The sequence below is a fragment of the Protomyctophum bolini genome, assembly GCF_963924005.1.
Source record: "Protomyctophum bolini genome assembly, chromosome: 21".
Taxonomy (NCBI): domain Eukaryota; kingdom Metazoa; phylum Chordata; class Actinopteri; order Myctophiformes; family Myctophidae; genus Protomyctophum; species Protomyctophum bolini.
The window spans coordinates 27,461,428-27,484,270 of NC_137882.1; the positions used below are offsets into that span (position 1 = coordinate 27,461,428).

General features: G+C 44.2%; 1 protein-coding gene across 6 annotated transcripts; it reads left to right on the forward strand.

The window, feature by feature from the left end:
• Positions 1-22,490, forward strand: LOC308336291 (polypyrimidine tract-binding protein 2-like). Of its 6 annotated transcripts, none has more exons than XM_080793610.1 (14): positions 1-146; positions 2,695-2,722; positions 6,478-6,538; positions 7,720-7,925; positions 10,470-10,610; positions 11,318-11,473; positions 11,900-12,010; positions 12,752-12,962; positions 15,290-15,411; positions 19,149-19,182; positions 19,899-19,991; positions 20,489-20,705; positions 21,011-21,088; positions 22,323-22,490. In XM_080793610.1, the coding sequence occupies exons 1-14, from the start codon at positions 139-141 to the stop codon at positions 22,450-22,452; spliced, it is 1,596 nt and encodes a 531-aa protein (XP_080649736.1). In that variant the 5' UTR covers positions 1-138; the 3' UTR covers positions 22,453-22,490. The 6 variants fall into 6 exon arrangements, with proteins under 6 accessions (XP_080649736.1, XP_080649737.1, XP_080649738.1 ...); XM_080793611.1 differs by having other exon boundaries at positions 12,752-12,950; XM_080793612.1 differs by having other exon boundaries at positions 7,753-7,925.
• The last annotated feature ends 353 nt before the right edge of the window (positions 22,491-22,843 follow it).

A 22,843-nucleotide genomic window follows, 5' to 3' on the forward strand; every position in this document is an offset into this window, starting at 1 on the left:
AGCATCCATTTTGCCGTCGTGTCGTGCGTGCTGCTGCTGTTTGTGTGTGTTTGTACTGTAACTGTACCGTGTCGGGGAGAGAGAGAGAGAAGAAGCACGAATCCAAAACAGCACTGAAGGGAACAAAAGCGTGCAGAAATGGACGGGTATGTTTCGTTTCATATTATCTTTATTATCATTCCGAACCCCCCGTCGTCGTGTGTGTCTTAATAAAAACACGCCCGTGCGGTAAGCGGTGCGCGCGGGGGCTCGCAATACCACTAGTCCACACCGCGAGACGCAGTTCGGAGTGGATGGCATGATTTGTTGTTTTGTTGTTTGAGCGTTAGCTTAGCATTAGGGTGGTGGTGGTGTGGATGATGTGGGGTTTCCATCATGGTTTCCATAGACACCACCACGCGCACGCCAGGCTGCAGCCTCCTCGAGGAACTTTGAGAAGCTCGTGCGCCGCCAACGCAGTTTCGTTCGGCGTTTAAACGTGTAAATGTACAATATATATGAAATGTACTATTAAATGCCCCTATTAAACATGGCGTGGCGTGTGTGTGTCGCCGTTGTTGCCATTTTTGGCTAGGTTCGTTAGCTTAGCTAGCTAGCTGCCTGGCAGCCGGCTAAAGCCTGAAAACCCCCACACACACACGACGATGCTCTTTTGTTGTAGCTAATCGTTGGCTTTAGCTGCTGAATGCTGCTAACGGCTTTAGCTTGACAGGGACTGGTGGCGTTGTAATGCCAACAACAACAACAACAACCCATGAAGCTAAACTAATGGTTCTCGTCAAAGGGTTCCCGGGTTCCCCTGCAGAATGGGTTAATAATACACCAACATCAGTTTAATCTCCTTTTTTAACCGTATCCTATACGTCGTCATATGGGAAATATGATAATATCCGACCTGGCTGCAACAAGCTCACGACCGTTGCATGTTGTACATCTGCTATTTTTTAGAGGTGGAAGAAAACATTGGACATTGCAATGTTTTTTTTCTTCCCAAAACAAATCTTGTATGTGGCTCCCTAGCTTAGCACAACGTTATTTTCAGATGGTGGTCTCAGACTCAAACGTCTGGTCTCGGGCCCACAATTGGGCTCCAAATTGACCCTTCTTGGGGCTGTATGAGTGTAACTCCAAGTGAATGTTTGAATCTACACGGTACAAACTCTCAGTAGTGTTAATTTAACTCTTGTCTGAACTAACCAAATTGACCTGTAAATGGCCATTTATACAGTCATTTGAACCCCCTGGTGGTCCCCAGACCTGACATTGAGGCAGTGGTCTAATTCCTGGCTGGACAGTGTGTTTACAGTTGTATGACCACTGTTTCCCATACTGGTTCGGGACTAACTAACCTTGTGTCATTCTCCACCTCGGATAATTTGCTGTGTGATTGATCGGGAGCGGATAATATCATTATGTCATGTTGTAGTCATTGTTTTGTAGTCATCAGGCCGGAACCATCAATCCGGAACTTCCTTTCCCTCAAACCGGAAGAATAACAATAAAAGCCTGACTCGTTCTCTCTCGCTAGGTTGGGACTCATCACCCATTTGTGTATCGCAGACACGTTTTTGTTATTTCAAAACATTAAAGCTTTTTCATAAATTAAAAACAAACTCAAAGATTTTTTTCTCTGTAATTTAATGAAGAAATCAAATAAGTTCCAATTAGAAAAAGTTTTAAGTAACAGTGAAAATAGCTGCAGCGGTGTGAGCTTGTAGTCTGCTAATTTCACTAGTTTTGGTCCCCGGGGAGACATCACCTTTGTCTTTTGGGTCACGGCCTAAAGTTTGGGAACCACTGCAGTAGACTGCATGAAACGGCATGCATGAGTAATTTGAGTTACATTTACACTTACAGTAAACCTATGATGTCATACAGTAAGACTGAGTGACATCACTACTGGCATTTCCTGTTTAAAATGAAAGTATAACATGGGTGTGTCTGTCTTAACACAGGCTTAATCAACATGTCATGTTTATTTATTATTAATGCTGCTGCAGTGTGTATTGTACAAGGAAACCTTGAACATGATCACTTCATCACTGGTGTTTAGTTTAGGCCAAGGTTCCTGGGTCTGTCCCTGGCTGGCTGGTTCTGTCCGAGCACGAAAATAGCTTTTTCTTTGGTTTTCACAACCAAGTGTCACTGTTGCGCAGCCACACACACACACACACACACACACACACACACACACACACACACACACACACACACACACACACACACACACACACACACACACACACACACACACACACACACACACACACTAACTGTATATATGATGATTTTGGGTGTTACAGTACAGTAGAGGGACCCCCACACGGTAACTGTCATTTCTCAACCATTTCGGATGCGGGGCGGCTCTCCGGAACGGGTCCGGCACCCTGGCCGCGTTCCTGTGGGTCTGGAACTTCTGTAGAGCCCCACACAGAGTTACACCACTCTGGCTTATAAAACTAAATACCCGTGCCACATAAATGAACACAGACTGAAACAATCGTGGTCAAGAAAAAGGCATTTTGCATGGTTTTGTCGTATTTTAACCTACGTTATGAACAACAATCCATGTAGAAATCACGTACAATCTTTTGTATTTTCTACAAAAGATTTGCAATGTTGTATAGACATATTTATGCAACATGCTGGTATTGTATGTTTTCATTTGAACAAATTATTTTCTTTTTTTTCCAGCCTCAGTGATGTTGCAGTTGGGGTAAAGGTGAGTTTTCAAACCGTCTCTATCCCATATTTCTCCAAATACAAACATACCGTAAATGAAAACAATTCCATAAAAAAAAATACGATTTTAAATGTTAAGTATGGTTCTTGAATGAGCACAGACTACTATCAAATCGTTATGCTTCCATTTCAATTTACGCAGAACAGCCACAATCCGATACTTTGGCTTATTAAGGGATGTACCGAAGGTATAGGTTCGGAATCCTAATGAAAACAAGGTTTTCCCCACATACCTCTCTGGCCGGCCTTTGCTGTATCTACTCTATATAGAATCAATTTGCTATTGACCGCATACAAAGTGAATTGGTGCTTGACTGTCACCGGCTGTCTGTTATCTTTGAGCCAATCAGTGTACGGTTGAATGGGAGAAGTGGCGTGGGACGGCTGTATTTTCTACACGGGAGAGTTAATCTGATTGTTTTTGTGCAAATGAGGCGTCCACACAGAAATGAAGGGATCGCTGCCCAGTGCCCACCCTTGGTGAACCTCGCCGTTGTTGGCAGATAGTCGGCTTTGTGCATTTCATGATCTATTCTTTTCAACGTGCGGGCCATTTGGAAATGGAGAGCGAAATGATGGGAGGAGGGGGCAGGAGTGGTCATAAGTCATGTCATTGTCAGAAACTTTAACAAATCCTCAAAACGAAAATCTACAAGCTCAGTGTGGTGCGACGTGAGCTTTTAGATGCACATTTGCAATGTTATTTTCTAGGGATGCACCGAAAGGGAAATTCTTGGCCGAAACCGAATACCGAATATAGGAAACAGTTGGCCGAAAACCGAATACCGAATAGCCGAATACATCTTCGTTGTAAAGCTACCTGATTATGTCAAAAGACATGATTATGGATTTTCATAATCGATTCATTGGGAGATTATTTAAACGATTAATCGATTAATCGGATTATGGCACCTTTTTGCAATTACCTTTAAAAAAAATGCTTCAAGTTATTGTAGACAATAAAAATGAATACTCATTCAAAATTAATATTTTACCCCCTTTTTTATACAATTTGATTTCATTGCCATTCCTTGTACTTGTAATGACACTGTAATCTGTAATGTTGACCGTGTATAGCCGACTGTCTTTCTTTCCATTTCCATCTCTGGGAGCCCAATTTATTTTATTTTTTTATTTCTATTGTAAAATCAATGTCAATTTTGAGAGTCTATTTGGTTCCATTTTTGCACTCTGTTACAGACCCTTGGGGTACTTCCTAACTAACTATCTATAATTTAGCTGGAACTCCCACTATGAGAACCACTGTCCTACACAGTCTGTGTGGGCATGCACGCGCGCGCACACACACACACACACACACACACACACACACACACACACACACACACACACACACACACACACACACACACACACACACACACACACACACACACACACACACACACACACACACACACACACACACACACAAGCATGCTAGCTGATAGGGGAAAACGTTCTTATTTAGCAGCCATATTAGCATGTTCTCTAGGCTCTAGTATCACATATTGCCAAAGTTAAACAGCACTGAACAACTGATCATTGTTAAGCAAAACGTTCACGGACATTCTGCTTTTTGCCCTATGCCCACTTCAATGCGCTGCTGAGATTACATCACAGGTGGAACAAATTTGAGGAGCTAACGAGCATGCTACTGCTAGTCTTCGTCGTAGCCTGCCTGCAAGCATTGGGGACATTGGGGAGCATTTTTGGTCATACGACAAAAGAATAGACAGCGGCGGTGCTACCATGTTTTGGGACCTGTTTTGGGCAATTTGCAACCTGTTGATGAGCTCGCAGTTTTCGCGGAGCGCAGCCACAGAGCAACGTGACGCTCTCTCTCTGTGTGTGTGTGTGTGTGTGTGTGTGTGTGTGTGTGTGTGTGGAGGAGACTGAAGTTGGGAGACGGAGAGAGAGAGGGGTAGATGCAGAGCGCTCTGGTTACGTTCAAGACAATTGCGTGTTGTGTTTATACCGACCCGGTGTTTTGACTATTCGGTGATATTTTTCGGCCTATTTGAGCCGAAACCGAATAGGCCGAAAATACATTTTTAGCCATTTTCGGCCGAATATTTTCGGTGGCCGAATTTTCGGTGCATCCTTATTATTTTCTATAGGGGGCCGCAGCCAGAGTTTATGGAAACACCTGGGAACCTCTGATTTAGACTTATAACGGTTGTAAGAGGTTGTATTCTTCGTAAACAAGGTACATCACATCTGTTAAACGCAACTGGAGAAAATGTGTTCATGCTGTGAGTTTGCAGGCCTGTTGCTGCACCATGTCTGCATTTTATTCCAAGGGGCATACTGTAGACTAGTTTAGTCTTGACATTTCTTTTTAAAGACATTATAGCCCAATATGTGGGTCCGGAACGGGTCTTATATCTCTGAAATGTTTTTCTGTTCCCTGTTCTCATGATATTATAATGGCTGTAATGAAATGGTGAAAGGCTTGTGTCCAGGTAGCTTTACCAAACAAACTTGTTTCCTCGTGTAAATGCATTGTTTGCGGGCACCTAACCTTATTTGTCAAGTACCAGCTGCATTTCCATCTGCACTAAAACCGAGTTAAAGCCCTCTCCCTCCAAGGCAAAATGGAACGGTCGTAAAACACTGATTCCTCTGATAAGATTGGTCTTTTTTGCCACCCTGTTTATTTCATCAATTTTTCATGTCAAAGCCAAACAAAGAATTTTACCTACTGTTGTTGGCTGCGGCGAAACATTTGGTACACTCTCGGGTTGGGGGGAACGTGTGCACACATTTTGGCCCCATGTCACAAAGACAACTTTATTACCTTTAATTTATTTGTGTTGTGTTGTCCTGCTAGGGCTGCTGCCACGGCCCCGCAACCTCTAGTTTATCGTAACTATAAAGAATGCCGGTGACACGAACAACAATTGGTTCAAATTCACTCACAGGATAGAAAAAGAGAAAGGGAGGAGGGGGGGGGGGGGGGGGGGGGGGCGCCGCCGCCGCCGCGCGCTGGTCTGAAGCTATTACGAAGTTGTGTTTGTAATGGGTCCCCAGCCGCTTTCCCTCACCGCTCCCATCAGTCAGGTTTAAGAGTGCATGGGAGCACGTCAGCTGGCGCGCTGGCGCGTGCGTGGCTCCGCGCGGGACCCGTGGGGACCCCGCGAGCAACTCCGGGATGAAACAAACACATCTCGGGCATCTTAAAGCATTCTGACCTGAGATCAGATTCATACGAGGTTTCCACTGGACACACACTGGTCTGATTAACCCATTCTGACCTGAGATCAGATTCTAAAAAATGTCAGTCGTTCTTCGATTTTTCAAAAATAGCAGACCTACGTACAAGCTCGTACAAGCTATGAGCTTGTAGATCTGCTATTTTTCAATAGCTAAAGCATAACATGATGCGAACACCAAAATGGGTTCTCGCCCAGAATGGGTTAAATTTCGAGAGATTAAACCTGCGACGGGGGAGCAGGAAAGAAACGGGAGGCATTCTTAAGCCGTCGTTTTATGTCCTCCACCTCCTCCTCCCCGGCTTCTTTATCCCAGCATCCTTTATTTTATTTGTTTTTTTTTGCTTAATTTAAACCGTGTTCCTGTGCGCTGGTTTATTGTCGTCTTTGAGAGGGACTCTCTGTGGTATAATGTAGATCTTCTTGTGACATTTCACTGCTGTGTGTGTGTGTGTGTGTGTGTGTGTGTTACTGTGTGATCATATATATAATTTTATTTTCTTTGTTTGTCTCATTGCAGAGAGGATCGGATGAGCTGAGTATGTACAACAGTCCCAACTCTGGCATGAGCAGTATCAGTGGTGAGTTCTTTCAGACCACCAGGGAGGGGGGGGGGGGCGGGGAAGGCTGGCTGCCTGGGAATTTGCATGAAGCCCTTTGATCAACAACCGTCCGGAGGCATTAAGAGTTATCAAGGGGGATAAATGGGTATTTATTAGAAATGAGATGGGTTGGAAGGGTTTAGTGTATGAATAACCCGTGCTCCATAGTAGGTGGGCACCCCCACACTCGAGCACAGTGCTTACGTGCTTGGAATGGATGGTGTGTACTGAGGTGTGCGTTTGCGTGCGCTATGCATTTTAATAGCTTAAAAGTGTTTCCCGCAGGAAATTCAACGAGTTCAGGTGGTGACTGGCAAACGCATCTTTCTGATTTATTTTATTTTATTTAACACCTCCTCCTGTTTGCCTGTAATCCCCGGGAGTCAGTTGCTTGTATTGTAAACATTGCCTAGGATATCGAGCTCTTACCCTTTTATACTTGGTGTTGGGGAAATAAACAGCACTGTATAAACACACTGCGGAAAACACCGTTTCGTCTGGTAAGATAAGGCTAGACAAAGTATGGTCACACCGGGGGATATAGGATGACTTGGAAGAGTGCTAGTGCAGTCACAGAGATAATCCACCAGATCTCAGTATAGGAGGTATTCCAACAAATATCAACTAAATTGTTTATATCAAACGGGTTGTTTCGAGGAAGCAATCTGATTGGTTGAAACTGCTTCTAGCCGTGGATCAAACCAGCACCATTCACCACCTAATCAAAACAAAGAATTCAGTTGCTCTGTTTTCCCAGAGCGCTAGCAAACTTGGTGGCTAGGCTAGCTAGTTTCTTGGGACATTTGTGGTCGCAGTGACTACATCTGTCATGAAAAAAAAATATTTTTTTCAGTGATTTTCTTAGTTTTAAGGGTAACTGTTGTATAATTGCAATTTTACACTCGAGGGTGTGGTTTAACGTGATTATTGCCACTTCAGTGATGCTTGCGGAACTCGATTTCGTCTCGTTCCTGACCACATCACTGTCGTGGCAATTATCACGTTAAACCACACCCTCTCGTGTAATAACATGAAGACTCCTGTAGCATGAAGTCTACTCCATTGCACGACGGTGTCACTTGTCACATCACTACCTAGCCTATCATGAAATCCAGCGGTGCATATATACACTTTTAATACATTAACATGCTGTCATGTAGACGATCTGCAAGCTCACATTGTGAGTCTTTCAGATGGGGCGTCCAACGGCAGCGACAGTAAAAAGCTTCGCGTGGAGGAGGCGCCGCCGTCCCGCGTGCTCCACATCCGGAAGCTGCCCAACGAGGCGTCGGAGACGGAGGTCATCGCCCTGGGGCTGCCCTTTGGCAAGGTCACCAACATCCTCACGCTCAAAGGGAAGAATCAGGTAAGACCCCCCCCCTTTGGCAAGGTCACCATTGCACCAACATCCTCACACTCAAAGGGAAGAATCAGGTAAGACACGGAGACAAAAAAAAGGCTTAGCCCATGCATCCAGTGGCTATAGGTATAGGTTGCTCAGATCTGGACTGGACTTATTTATGTTTTGGACTAGAACCGGCGGACCCCTGTACTGTAGACGCGCAGATGCATGCGTGCAGATAAGATGCGTTGTTTATTGATGATTAAGCGTACAACAATTCATTTATATTGTTAAATGTTGCTTTTTAGTTTGTCTTTTAAAAAGGAGCATATATAAATGTATACCATTCGTCTACCAACTTTAATTATGTAGCCTATAGGCTTAGGTGCATATTACATTTGGCGTAGCCTATTAAAAATAAATAAATCAACAACCGTTAATTAACCGGATAATGCCATCGGCTACCCGGCTGGGAAATGAACCGTTGCCGACATCCCTACTAGGGACCCCCTGGAACTCCCTCGAGGACCCCTGGGAGTCCTCGGACCCACCTTTGAGAACCACTGGTCTAGTCTCTTGAGACAGACCTTTTTGCTCACACACACACCCTTTCCCCCAGTTCGGTTTAGCCTTACTAGTTGCGTAATTTAGCCCTACTGGAAACTAAAGTAACTAAAGTATAACTAAAGTATTCGAAGTTCATCTTGGCTTACTGCTCAAGCAGAAATAGGAGCGTGACGGATAATCCATATAAAATGCATTTGCTAACTTTATAGATTTGGTGTGAGGCCTCATTCATACAGGTGGTTGATTTTATTTGTCTTGGAAAAAACTACACCTTTTATCACTTTCTGTGTTTTTAAACGGCAGTTTAAATTTACGTGAATTGGTCACATGAAATAAACACTCCTGATTTATGGAGCGTTCAAAGATTATGGAAGAGTTGTCTGGCCTGACCGAGAGATTAGACGTTTGCCGAACATTGTTGTTGGCTCATACACGTGTCCAGACTTAAGATAGACGTCTGCGGTCGTGTGGGTCCCCATGAAGGTCCTGGGCGATGGCTCAGTGTTGAGCACAGCGACACGTTCAGTTTGATTTTCTGTCAGTCTCAAAGAGAGCCCACTGACTTGTCTTTTGTGCGACGCGAGCACACTGGCGATACTATGTGTTGCTATCTGGGAACCGCATCTCCCTCTGACTCACTCGAGTGTGCTCACAGGCTCCCTGAATGGAATACAAAACGTTGACCACTAGCAGGGCCATTTCCGTCTACTGAGGAGGGCGGCGGTACACTATTGACATTTGCCCTCAGATTGTCTCTAGAGCGCTGTAGCATTGTTGGCTACATTTGGTGCCAATGTCAGTATGTCATGATGAAGTGTCAGCATCCTCCTCTGAATGCACAGTGGAACGGATACAGAGCAGTATCTGATGGTGTGTCAGACAAGTTCTGTATCGGGGGAAGGAAAAAAGTTTGCAGCAGCTTCCCCCAAAAAACGCTTTTGAGCAATGATTTGTTGTTCCTAGATCCAGATAAAATGGTATGCCTGCCCTGTGTGCCATTGTTGACTATTTGAGCACCCCTTAAGGATTTTTTTTGCCAGTTTGTCAAATGATAGAAATGTCTTCTCGATATATAGTAGTTTAATCTTTTTTATTTCTTTTCCCCCCAAAAAATAAATCTATAAATTGCCATGGGATAATTGGTATGAACTATAAAGTTTATTCCAATTACCTCAACGACCTCATGCCCCAGACTCCCCAGTCCCTGCTGATCCCTGGATTAGCACATGGATTAACCCATTCTGACCTGAGATCAGATTCTAAAAATGTCTTCTACATCCTGATAGTTTTCTTTCTGACCTGAGATCAGATTATAAAAATGTCGCTTGGTCGCTATGATTTGATGATTAAATAACCCCGGGGCAATCGGAGTGTTAACCAGCTGCTTCTTTTCATATGAGGTCATCTGAGCCATCCACAAGGAACAAGATTTGATTAAAAATTAAGAAAAATATTTATTTACTTTTTTTTCTTCTTTTTTTGTGCCCCTGTTAGCTTCCGTGGCTAGCATCCATAGGCCTCTCATTGTAGAAACGGCGTACATGGTAATCCACGGTACACGTCGTGCACGCGCACAGCGTTATTTGTCTTATTTATGCTCAGAATGGCATAAAAGGCCATGTTTATAGCCTATTAAAACGTTAATCCGAGCCGTGCTGAACATGATGGCTGCTCTGCGGTCCATCGTACGTCCGTTCACTAGGCCTACACCACAGAAACGACACTACATCACTTCCGCTATGCTTACTTCACGGATTTCTCTGGCACTAGCACCACGCTGTGACCTGGAGGGCTAGGGGCAGTATTGTGTTAAAGATATACCTACCGGTAGTTCACTGAACCCATTTTGGACTGAGGTCGATTTTACAAAAAAAGGCTTCTGAATTCTAACGGTTTTCTGGAAAAACCCATGGGCAAAACCCAGAGCCAACCAGGGAGGGAAACTTGTTTACCATTTGTGTCTTCTTTCATTTCATCTGGTCTCTGTGTTTTGTCCCCAAGGCGTTCCTGGAGATGGGCACAGAGGAGGCGGCCATCACCATGGTGAACTACTACGCCACGGTGAACCCTCACGTCCGCAACGTCCCCGTCTTCATCCAGTACTCCAACCACAAAGAGCTCAAGACCGACGTGGGCAACTCGGTAAGGCAGACGTTTTCAACCTTTTTTTTCCATTTCAAGGCCCATTATTAAGTCTGCATTTGAGCCACGGAACAACCATTTGATGAGATTTGGCCTCGGACCCAAAACTTTGAATATTTTGTTATCGTTGGATAAGATCCACAGTTCCATTCTGTTAAACTACATGATATCAAAAAAAAGGAGAAAAAAAAGCATAACCAGATTAAAATAATAATTTAAAACTGAACATGGAGTTCCTGTCATCTCTTCTCATGGATAGTAATGCCTCCCCGAGTTCATGTCCTGCCTGGGGAAAGAAACTGCTCTGCTTCCTTTCTACAAGCTCGTAGCTCGGCACTCTATGAGCGTGCTGTGATCTTTTAGATCTGCTATTTTTCAACGGCTAAAGTTTTAAATAATGGTTAACCCATTTTGGGGCGGGAACACCTTTTGGTGTTTTAAGCATTACGTTATACTGAAAAATAGCAGATCTACAAGCTCATAGCACACGTGAAAATGCGGCACACATCTTTGAGAACTGAACATATATTCTTTCAGAAGACTTTTTTTTAATTTCGACGTCGGGCCTAAATGGGTTAAAGTGGTTAAAAAGCTACGGTGACACCGATGCGCTCCAAGATCTCAATGGGTTCACATGGCATGCGGGTGTGTTCTGGACGGTGTTGAATTGATGGTGGTGTTTGTGGTGGCCCTCCCCCCCCATGCAGCGGGCCCAGGCGGTGCTGCAGGCGGTGTCTGCGGTCCACTCGGGCGGCTCTCCCAGCTCTGACGTCCAGGAGGCGCTGGCGGCGGCGTCCAGCCCCGTGCTCCGGATCATCATCGACAACATGTTCTACCCCGTCACACTGGACGTGCTGCAACAGGTCCGTCTCGCCACTTCCGTTTTGTCTTTTACAGTTGCGCAAATGTATCCTAATATAAATCCAAATCATCTAAGCACATATAGCGTGCTGCTTAGCAGAAATGGGAATCACAAAAATAAAATGTAAAGATTTTTGTGAACCGAAATGGCAGCTTCTCTGCTCAGATTGTGATGTCTGGTCCAGAGGTGTAGTTCCAGACTATAGCCTGATCTGAGGAAATCGTTGATCTTGTAGATCTGCTATTTTTTTTAAATAAATAAATGTGTGGACATCTTTCAATGTGGAAACTGTTGACGATTATGCAAAAGCAATTGCGATTATCACAAATGATAGCGATTGGGGCAGCGATTATGTCATATAACTGTGACGGGCCTACTTCCGGCACCTCACTGGTTTAAATGACAGTTTTTGTTTTTTTGTTCCCAGATCTTTTCCAAGTTTGGCACAGTCATGAAAATAATCACCTTCACCAAGAACAATCAGTTCCAAGCCCTGCTCCAGTACAGCGACCCCATCAACGCACAGCAGTCCAAACTGGTAAGGCCCATTTCACCAGTAATACTACTACTACTACTACTACTGTCAATCTAGTCGATTTAGTCGACTGAAATGTGTTTTGGCGGGCCTTGATGCTGATTTTACACTGGCTGAAAATAGCAGATCTACAAGCTGATCCCTTCAGCTTGGCCCTATATAGCAACAGGGGAGGCTGTTGGACAACCACGCGTACGTCTCCTCTGATACACATGGAATAACCACCTGCTTTTCACTTCTTTTCAACGTGTCGCAGCGCAACACGTTGTGAGCTTGTATATCTGCTATTTTCAGCGTGCAACCAATGTAAAATGACTTGTCTTTTACTTGTACTGGATCTCTTGTCCACTAGCCTCGGAAACCCAGACGTTTTTATTTCCAGGGAGAAAAAAAAGTCCACTTCAATTCGGCATAGAGTAGTGCAAAAACTGCTCACTCTCTGCTGATTTCTGATCGTCTGCACCTTTGTTAAATTGACACACACGCACACATGTACACACAGACACTGCTCTCTCTCTCTGTCGCTCTAAGTAATTAGTCTCATGTCGCGCAGCTGCGCATAGTTTAATCCGGGAGCTGCCTATGCCATAAAAAGCATAGGTAGTTCCAGGCTAGTCCCTTCCTAACATTTAGTCTACCGGTAGTTTTTATTTGTTGACGAAATTGTCAATATATTCAGTCTTAGTTTTAGTTTAGTTTCCATTTAGTTTCCGTCAACAGTGATTTTCTGCCCCTCCCAACAAGGCCCTGGACGGTCAGAACATCTACAACTCGTGCTGCACGCTGCGCATCGACTTCTCCAAGCTGGTCAACCTCAACGTCAAGTACAACAACGACAAGAGCCGCGACTACACGCGGCCCGACCTGCCGGCGGGCGACGGGCAGCCCAGCATCGACCCCAACGTGGCGGCCGCCTTCAACAAGGACTCCAACTCCCTGCTTGGTAAGATCCCAGGTACATCCCCAGCTCTTTTTTTATTATTATTATCATTATTATATTCTTTCTACTTTGTGTCTTTTTGGTTTTTTGAATTGCTCTCGTATATATGTATGTATACACGCAAGTGTTGTTGTTTTTGGCAGCAAATTTAGATTTTAGTTTTAGTCATAGTCTCTTGAATAGTTTTCACTTAGTTTTTAGTCGCATTTTAGTCACCTGGAATGTTTTAGTGTTAGTCTAGTTTTAGTCGACTAAAATGTATTTTGGCGGGCCTTTATGCCGTCGTAATGACTGTTTTTACACTTGCTGAAAATAGCCGATCTCGACCAAGCTCACACCACGTCTCGCTGCGACGTGTTGTGCGTTTTCAGCATGCAACCAATTGTAAAATTACTTCTCTTGTCCACCAGTTCCTTCCTAACATTTTAGTCTAGTTTTTATTTGTCGACGAAATTTTCAGTGTATTTAGTCTTAGTCACCATAGCTTAGTTTTCATTTAGTTTTCGAAAGTGGAAAAAGGTAGTCGACGAACATTTTTCGTCGTAGTTTTAGTCGACGAAAACAACACTGAAAACACGCTAAAAGTATTGCTATTCTCTCAGAGCCACCGCCACACCACTGCTGTGCTTCTGGTGCGCTCACGCAGGACGCTGGGTCTTAGTACTGGAGATTATCCCATTTTGGGCGTGAACCCCTTCTGCTGTTAGCATTATGCTATGCTATAGCTATTGAAAAACAGCAGATCTACAAGCTCATAGCTACGAGCTTGTAGGTCTGCTATTTTTGAAAAATGTAAGAACCACTGACATAGAAACATAGCTTTTTCAGAAAACTGTCGGAAGACATTTTTAGAATCTGATCTCAGGTCAGAATGGGTTAGGATGAACAGCAGCCCAGGCTTGCTAACCCATTAAAGACTGTTTGTGGTTCTCAAACTATTTCATGTCAAGGAGCCCCACAATTATATATATATTCGGCCGCCCACCCCATCTAAAAAAAATTGTTACGTTTTCTTTCTTCATGCAAATATAATAATATGGCAGATCTACAAGCTCATAGTGCTGCACTCTGTTCTGCACTATGAGCTTGAATAATCTATTTTTCAATAGCTAAAAGTTTAAAATGTCTAAAGTGGTTATAAAAGATAAGGTGACACAGATGTGTCCTCGGGTCTCAAAGGGTTAGAAAAACAGCAGCCACAGTCCGCTAAAGGGCAACGATCTGTAGTGAAGGGAGACATTTGCTCTTAGTTAATTTAAGGCATGGCTGCTCGGCGGTGGCGTGCATAGCTTTAGCTTGGTTGTTAAGCGCTACACCCCACATGGCGCGCCCATCTCGAACAAAGCCTATAAATATCCCTACAGCTTGATCTAAGCTGGGGCATTAAACTAACACCCCCCCCCCCCCCCACACACACACACACACACACACACACACCCCACTAGAAAATTGTGTCTATGCTCGATAAATCTCTCTGTCCTCGATCTACTTTGGCAAGTAGCCGCGGAACAAGTGATTGGAACTAGTCGAAAGTTGCTTAGGTTTGTAACGAGGCAGGTGGTTTGTGGAGCTGTCACGCAGAATATTTGCGATTATCTAAAATAATTGCGATTAGGTCATTATGTAGTAATGGAGGGTATGCGCATGCATAAAGTGAGTATCCATTTAGGCCTGATGTCGAAATTAAATTAAAAAAAGTCTTCTAAATCATGACATTTTTCTGAAATACCTATGTTTCTATGTCGGTGGTGCTCAATATTTCATGTCAACGACCCCAAGAATGATATGTGAATGGCCAGCCACCGACTCCCATCTGAAAATGTTATTCCAGGAACCCCTCGGAAGCAAATATTTGAGTTCTCTCTGAAAGAAAATACATTCAAAGATTTGTCACATTTTCTAGATTTAAAAACCCTAACCAAAGTATAACACAATGCTTAAAACACCAAAAGGGGTTCTTAATTGACAAGAAGTGTACACCATTGGAGACTGTAGATGTGATGCCACTTATATCACTGTTTACTTCATTGGCCCGTTTGACTGTCAAGGGCTCAGCCTCCAGGAAGAAACCCTAAATACATTACAAAGTTAATACACATAAATTGCACATAAAAACGACTCCAGGGTGTCTTAACGAAGTACCGTCACCTCATAGACGCGTGAAAACTGGAAAAATACAAAATATTGTGGCACACTCCCTCTTTAATACGTTATGGGCCTTGATATGAAAATGGTTTGAAAACCACTGCTCTATTGTGACGGGGGCGTACTGGTTTGTTGTGTCTTCTGCCATTCTTTTTTTTTAATGTTTGTTTTATTTCTCCCCCCCCCCCCAAAACAAGGAGCCATGAATCCCCTGAGTGCTGCGGCTGCTGCAGCTGCTGCTGCCGGGCGGGTGGCGTTGGCCGGACACGGACAGCAAGGCTCCGGAGGGGTCCTTCTGGTCAGCAACCTCAATGAAGAGGTTAGCAACACACACACACACACACACACACACACACACACACACACACAGTTTAAAGTTCTCAGGACTTGATTTCAGTCATTTGGATTCTATAGAAGCCAGCAGGCAGCGTGTCTTCTATGAAAGCATGCTGTGCAAACCGAAAAGAAAAACAAACGACGTGTTGTGAGCTTGAAGATTGACTATTTTAGGTTTGGCTATTGGTTAATTTGCAGAAGAAGAGTATTTCTTGAAGTGATCAAACGACTAGCAAATGTAGCAATATGATATAAGTTTTAGAAGCATCTTCCAGAAACAGGAATGGTCTCAGAAATGTCGTGATTTCCTCAGCTGGTCAGCCTTAAACAGTCGACACACAAACAAACACACACACACACACACACACACACACACACACACACACACACACACACACACACACACACACACACAGCCAGCCTGGACTCTATACTTGAACTTTCTTCCTACCAAGTCATTACCAGATGTTCTCCTTATTTTCTCGAGCGGTTTCGGGTGTATTTCTAATCTCTTGTTGTCAGCCGTTATCGACACCATTCAATGTAGCCAAAGAAATGTCCACATAACTGACGACGTCAGCCATCGTCCGACGTGGTGTCGGTCGCGTCGTCCGACTATATTACTAACCGTAACCTCAGTCTTACCTCTTTACCGGCCACGTAATTCCCTTGACCCATTCTGACTTAAGATCAGATTCATACATGGTTTCCACTGGAAACACACTGATCTGATTAACGAAGCTGACCTGAGATCAGATTAAAAAAATGTCAGTCGTTCTTCGATTTACGAGCTTGTAGATCTGCTATTTTTCAATAGCTAAAGCGTAACATGATGCTAAACACCAAAACGGGTTCCCGTTCAGAATGGGTTAAATGTCTATACTGGGCTACATTTAATGGTCTTGATAAGACGGTTGTCGGTTGATATAACATTCGAAGTATTTTGCCTCCCGTTGTCGTCGGCACCATCCCGTGTTTACACTTCATGGAGTCCGTTTTGACGCGGTCGATGTTGACGATCGTCTGGGTCGGGTCAATTTTTACAGGGCTGAGCCCGGATGCTAAGTTCTGGCCACCCGGTCTCGGCCCTCCAATTGGCCTGCCTTTCCCGTGGGTTGTGTGGCAGTTCAGTCGGTGTGTGCTTTGTGTGAGCACAAAATAAAAGACGTCTCCCAGAAAAAAAGCCATACCACTCACTCTTTACCACGCAGATGTACGGCCAGAGGGTCTTAACCAGAAAGTATACCCCAGAACCCCCACCACTAAACTCTATAACCATTCCTAATGGACAACTTTCAACGGAAGTTCATGTTTTAGGTTGTTCTTAGAAAGTCAAAGATGAGCATTAATCTTTTTTTATTTGCTGCTTTCTTTCGTTTTAGGGATTTTAGCTATTTTTGACAGGGTGCGGGGGCATTCAAACATGGGGCTAAATATGTATATTTTTTACAAAATACTATGGCGATTTATTTTTTTATTTTTTACTATAGTCCTACTAGACCCCATACAATTACATCTGGCCACAAAATATAGGGTTTATTGAATGGGGAGGTGACAAACTGACACATAACTGACTATAGGGGGATGTAATACTGACAGTATAGTACCCCCCTATAGTATCCCCCTTCACATTCAGTAGATCCTGTGATCTTTTGTGGCCAGATGTCATTTCCAGGGACTATAATAAATAATAATGAAGAAAGCGCCGTACAAATGCCTTGTACAAAAATAGCTAAAATCGTTAAAAGACGAAACACTCATCTTTTACTTTCTCTAACAACCTTTAAGCCCGGTTTATACTTTGTTGTATGATGTTATCACGTGCCAAAAATTGCCCATCAATCAACAAGATCACAACGAATCACGGACTCGACGCGTGAGCTTGTAGATCTGATTCTTTTGCTGTGCAACACTCATGTGATGAAGCATAAATCGTGTATTAGTATTTTGTTTAGTATAGATTTAAAAAAAAACAATCAACCACTCATGCCGTAAAATCATTAGACTGATTTTATTTTTTTAGTCTTTATCATCCCACATCCAACCTTGCTTCTGGTTCTCTTATTCTCCTCTACAGTTTCCTTATCTCCCCTCTCCTCATCACTTATGTGGAACTGTATCTGTCTAACTCTGCTAACTGTCTTCTCTTCTCTGTTTTTCTCACTGAGCCCCTGCTTATTATTATGAAATCATTCTCTATCTATACCTGTGTCTTCAAAATCATCTCAGACACTTGTCTCTTCTCTCTGCTGCTGCTTATAATCTCTCTCTCTCTCATCTATCTCTCTCTCTCTTGTCTAAACTGTGACTTAAATTGTTTTCAATTTCTCTCATCTAACCTCTCTCTCTCTCTCTCTCTCTTCTCTCTTCTCATCTGTCTGTCCCCCTCCCCTCCTCCTCCCCCCCCCCCGTCCTCTCCCTTTTTCTCTGGCTCTGAATGATGAAATGAATGCTTCAATGCCGGAGCGCCCTGCCTGGCAGTATCTTGACCATTGAAGGAGACCTCCTCCTCCCCCCCGAAATGTTCACAGATACTGCAGCTTGCTGCTGCGCTTTCTGCCCCTCTACAAGGGGGGGCGAACGCTGTCCGTCTCTCTCTCTCTCTCTCTCTCTCTCTCTCTCTCTCTCTCTCTCTCTCTCTCTCTCTCTCTCTCTCTCTCTCTCTCTCTCTCTGTCTTCGACTTGGGTGAACGCCACACAGTTCTCGTGCGGTGGCCTTCGCATCAACTCTCGCATGCCAAAAACAAACAAACAAACAAACAAAGAAAGCCATCGGAACTGAATTGGCGATTGCATGGTTTTCTAACTAACCTGCTTTTTCAGAAACAAACGTCTATCTGTACTGCCACCATTTCACAGCTATACCAGATCGACAGAACTTAACACCATAATGCATGTTGTTGTTGTTGTTGTTTAATTATGCCCATGATTATTTCTTTTAATCTAGTTTTATATTGCTATTTATATATTTACTTATGATTTTCTTGACACAAATGTATCTTTTACCCCATTGCCTGTCCAGGGTGAAATGCATTTTTGGCAATTTCTTTTGCAGTTTTTATTTTGAAGAAGAAGCCAAAAAAAAAAACTAAACGGAACATTGATCCAAAGCCATTGTTCTCTCTGATCAAAAAAAAACGTCCTTGCATTATTCCAGTGTTACTGACCTGTATTTTATTTTTTGTCCCCTCACTTTTTGTTGTTTTCTCCAATTTGCATTGCCCCCATCCCCCCCCCCCCCCCTCCCCTCCCAACCCACCCCGCCCCCCCCCCCACCATCCATCCATCCTTCCTTCCCCTGTCCCCATCTATCCCCCTCCTCTCTCTGTCTCTCTCTGTCTGTCTCTCTCTCCCTCCCCCCTTCCCTGGAACCTCCACTATCGTGTGTGTGTGTATGGGAAAATAAAACTCCTCCCACCACACCACCACCACCCACAACACCCCCACCCACCCCCTCTCTCCTCTCCTCCTTCCACGACCCACCACCATCACCACCTCCTCCTCCTCTCCTCTCCATCACTCTACCGGGTGGGAACAATCCAAAAAACACAAAAAAACCAACCATCTCCCTACCTACCTACCTCTACGTTCTGGATCCTGAATCTGTCACATCTCCTACGCTCTCTACCTACCTACCTACCTACCTACTGCTCCGACTCCTCTACCTCTCTACCTACCTACCTGTCTCATGCTGCTTGTTGCTCTTCTCTCCCTCTAAAGATGGTTACGCCCCAAAGTCTGTTTACCCTCTTCGGTATGTTATCGTTAGCTCTCTCTCTCTCTCTCTCACGCTCTCTCTCTCTCTCTCTCTCTCTCTGCCTCTCTCTCTCTGATCTCATTCTACCTGTTTTCGTTCTTGTCTTTGAGACGTTTTATCGTTATTGATGTCAGGCCTATGTAAATGTGTTTACAGTACAGTACACACACACACACACACACACACACACGCAGTAGTTTTATTAGTTTTGTAACTACACTATTGGCCCCGCTCTTGTTTATCCATTTTGGGTTAAGTGCTTATTATTTTTTTACGCTCCGGTCGGTTCAACGGCTGGAGATTTGTGTTAATGCACGATTAGACTTAATTGTTTGCATGCTATTTTTGGTTTCATGTTAGCCGTTTGACCCCCAGCTTGATAGAGCTTGATAACTTATCTGTTTAGAGGGTGTTTCTCTCTTATATCTCTCTCTCTATTCGTCTCTTTTGACCACTTTTCTTTCTACACACCTCCCATTCTAAAAGTCTATTACTCTATTACTTTCTTGTGTGTTCAGCTCTCTCTAGTCTCTACTACACTCTTTTGTTTTTCTTAATATAGACGCGTTTCTGAAATAGCCTCTCTGTGCTAACTGTTGTTTTTTTTCTGACTCGTCTGCTTGTTCTGCCTCCCTTCCCTCCGTCCCTTCGTCCCCCTCTCCCCCTCCCCCTGTCACGTTGGGGCCTGGGTCTGTGGCTCTCATGATAAACAGGGGTGTACGGGGATGTGCAGAGGGTGAAGATCCTCTACAACAAGAAGGACAGCGCACTTATCCAGATGTCGGACGGCAACCAGGCCCAGTTAGGTGAGTCTCACGATGTCCGCTTAGCCTGGGCTTTCATTCTTGTTCGCATTCGGCTCAAAAATGAAAGCCTGGGTAAACCCATAAAAGAATCCGGCCCACTTCCTTGTATTTCGCGAACCAATAGCAGTGCAAAGGAAAGGAAAGGTACTATGTTTACCAAGGGTAACTGGACTAAGCTCAAGAACCTGTTTACAGCCAGGCCCTGCTCATAGAACATTTCATGGTAGAGGTTCAATGCCTTGTCCAAGGGCACTTCAGCAGTGGTAATTTGAACGTGCCGTTCCGGGGGATACGAACTAGCGACCTTCCGATATCAAGACCCCTCCGCAAACCATTTGGCCACCACCGCTGCCTCACCTGCAGAGGGGCATCGCTCCAAATTCGTTGACGCCGGTGTTCTCCGCTGTTTTCTACCGGGGAGGTGAGGAGGGGACCTTTGGGGGGGACCAGGTCAAAATGAATTAACCGCTAGGGCTTCTTTTTGGTCCCGTGTGCAGCGATGAGCCACCTGAACGGCCAGAAGATGTACGGGAAGATCATCCGCGTGACGCTGTCCAAGCACCAGTCGGTGGCGCTGCCGCGCGACGGCCTGGACGACCAGGGCCTCACCAAGGACTTCACCAACTCGCCGCTGCACCGCTTCAAGAAGCCCGGCTCCAAGAACTTCCAGAACATCTTCCCACCCTCCGCCACCCTCCACCTCTCCAACATCCCGTCAGTACCCTTTTGTTTTAGTAGCCTGGGGCAGCATTCCTTTACGGGTTTATGATCCGGGTCGGCAGCGGATGATAAAAATGATGATTTAAAAAATACTAATAATTAAGAAGTAGTGAAAATAGCCAATCACAGAACGGCCAACTCGCAACGAGGTGCGAAGCTCTCGCTCGTAGATCTGCTATTTTCACTAGTTTGGGTCCTGGGCAAAACGTCTAAACGTTTGGGAACCACTGCGTCTCAATGATTTCCCTGTGTCTCTCTCCCCCTCTGCCTCTCCCTCTCTCTCTCTCTCTGTGTTACAGAACGGATGTGAGTGAAGATGACCTGCGATTGCTGTTCTCCAATGCCGGAGGCACTGTGAAAGCCTTCAAGTTTTTCCAGTAAGAACACTTCTTTAGCCTTCTGTAAATAAATAATGGGGCAAGCTCTGCCCTCGCGCACACATGTGGGTTGTAAAACGGACTGACGAGATGTGTTCTATAGTTGCAGACGGTATGCTTACCATAACATAAGTTACCCACTGGAGCGGAGATTGGCGCTTTCAAACTGTGCACGCCTCATTAATATAATTACAATATAGTCTATAATTAAAAATTAATGAGTGTGTCTAACGGTTACTTGTGGGATTATCGAATAACCAGTAAGCTAGTTATTTATTCTAATATTTAATTTATGTATCGCCAAATCACCACTGAACTTATACTCGTACAATGATGTCTTGCCTTACACCACTGTTCCTAATGCTTTTTGTTGTTTGCTGTCGGGGATTAGATAGCATGTTATGTAGACATAGCACTCTATAGTGTATACGCATAGTTTAATTATATAGATGTTCCAGTGTTGGTTTCTTAAAGGAGAAGTCCATGCTAGAAGGCTTTCTTACCTTTATTTGTAGTTGCTACGTCCCCACCAAAGAGGTCCAGGTGTTATTTTGTGCAAAAGTGCAGTATTGGCTATTTCCCCTAATGTAAGCCCTCAATGGGGGTTTTGTGCTAATTTGCTTATATATTTCCTTCGAAATAAGTAGTAAAGTGTGCCGCTTGGGATACTATTTACATTATGAAGAGAGGATATATACATAAATTAATTTTGAGCGATGGAAATATGCGAATTAGCACAATACTCTCCATTCAATTAAATGCAATTCAAGGCTTATATTAGGGGAAATAGCCAATAATGTGCATTTGCACAAAAGAACACCTGGACCTCTTTGGTGGGGACGTAACAACTACAAATAAAGGTAAGAAAGCCTTCTAGGCTCTAGCATGGAAATATCCTTTAAGCTTACGTGTGATTCTTTATGACTATTTCTATGCAATTGATGCATTATCATGTTTTTGTCTACAACATCTACAAGCTCCCCGAGTGAGCTTGTAGATCTGCACCAAGTGCCGCACTACGAGCAAATCTTTACATAATTATATATTCTTTCAGAGCGAACGTTTTTAACTCAAATCTTTGCTTCTGGGGGGTTCCTGGACAACATATTTTCAGATGGGGGTCGGCGGCCAATTACCGACTCACGGAAACATTTAGATTATTCTTTTAGAATCGTCCCTCAGGTTTTAATTGGTGCAAGAGCGTCTGCTAATTGCCTAAATGTGTAAATCTTAGGGATCACAAGATGGCCCTGCTGCAGATGTCCACGGTGGAAGAGGCCATCCAGGTCCTGATCGACCTCCACAACTACAACATGGGTGGAAACCAGCACCTCCGCGTGTCCTTCTCCAAGTCCACCATCTAGAGAGACCCCAAAAAAGGCACACACTCCTGACTCGTCAACACTTTGACGGGTCAAAGATCCACACGGGACTGTTTCTGGACCCCAGGGGGGGTGGGGCATAAAGAGTTGTTTGGCTGTTTGAATTTTACCTTTCTTTTTGTATTCTGTCATTCCTTGAGAGAGAGAGATTGAAGTTTTCTTTTCTTTTTTCTCGTGAAGAAACGTGTACTTTCCGTGCGTTATTTGCTGCCCCCCCCTTTGTCATCCTCTGCCCCCCTCTGTAACTGTACCACAACTATTTTTTTTTAAACGCATCCCATGCCGTCGTCCCCCTCCCCCCCCCGCGCGTGCTATACGAAGGAGCGTTTTAGTTTTAGTGGTTCTTAGTTAAGATACTGCTGTGCCTTACCTC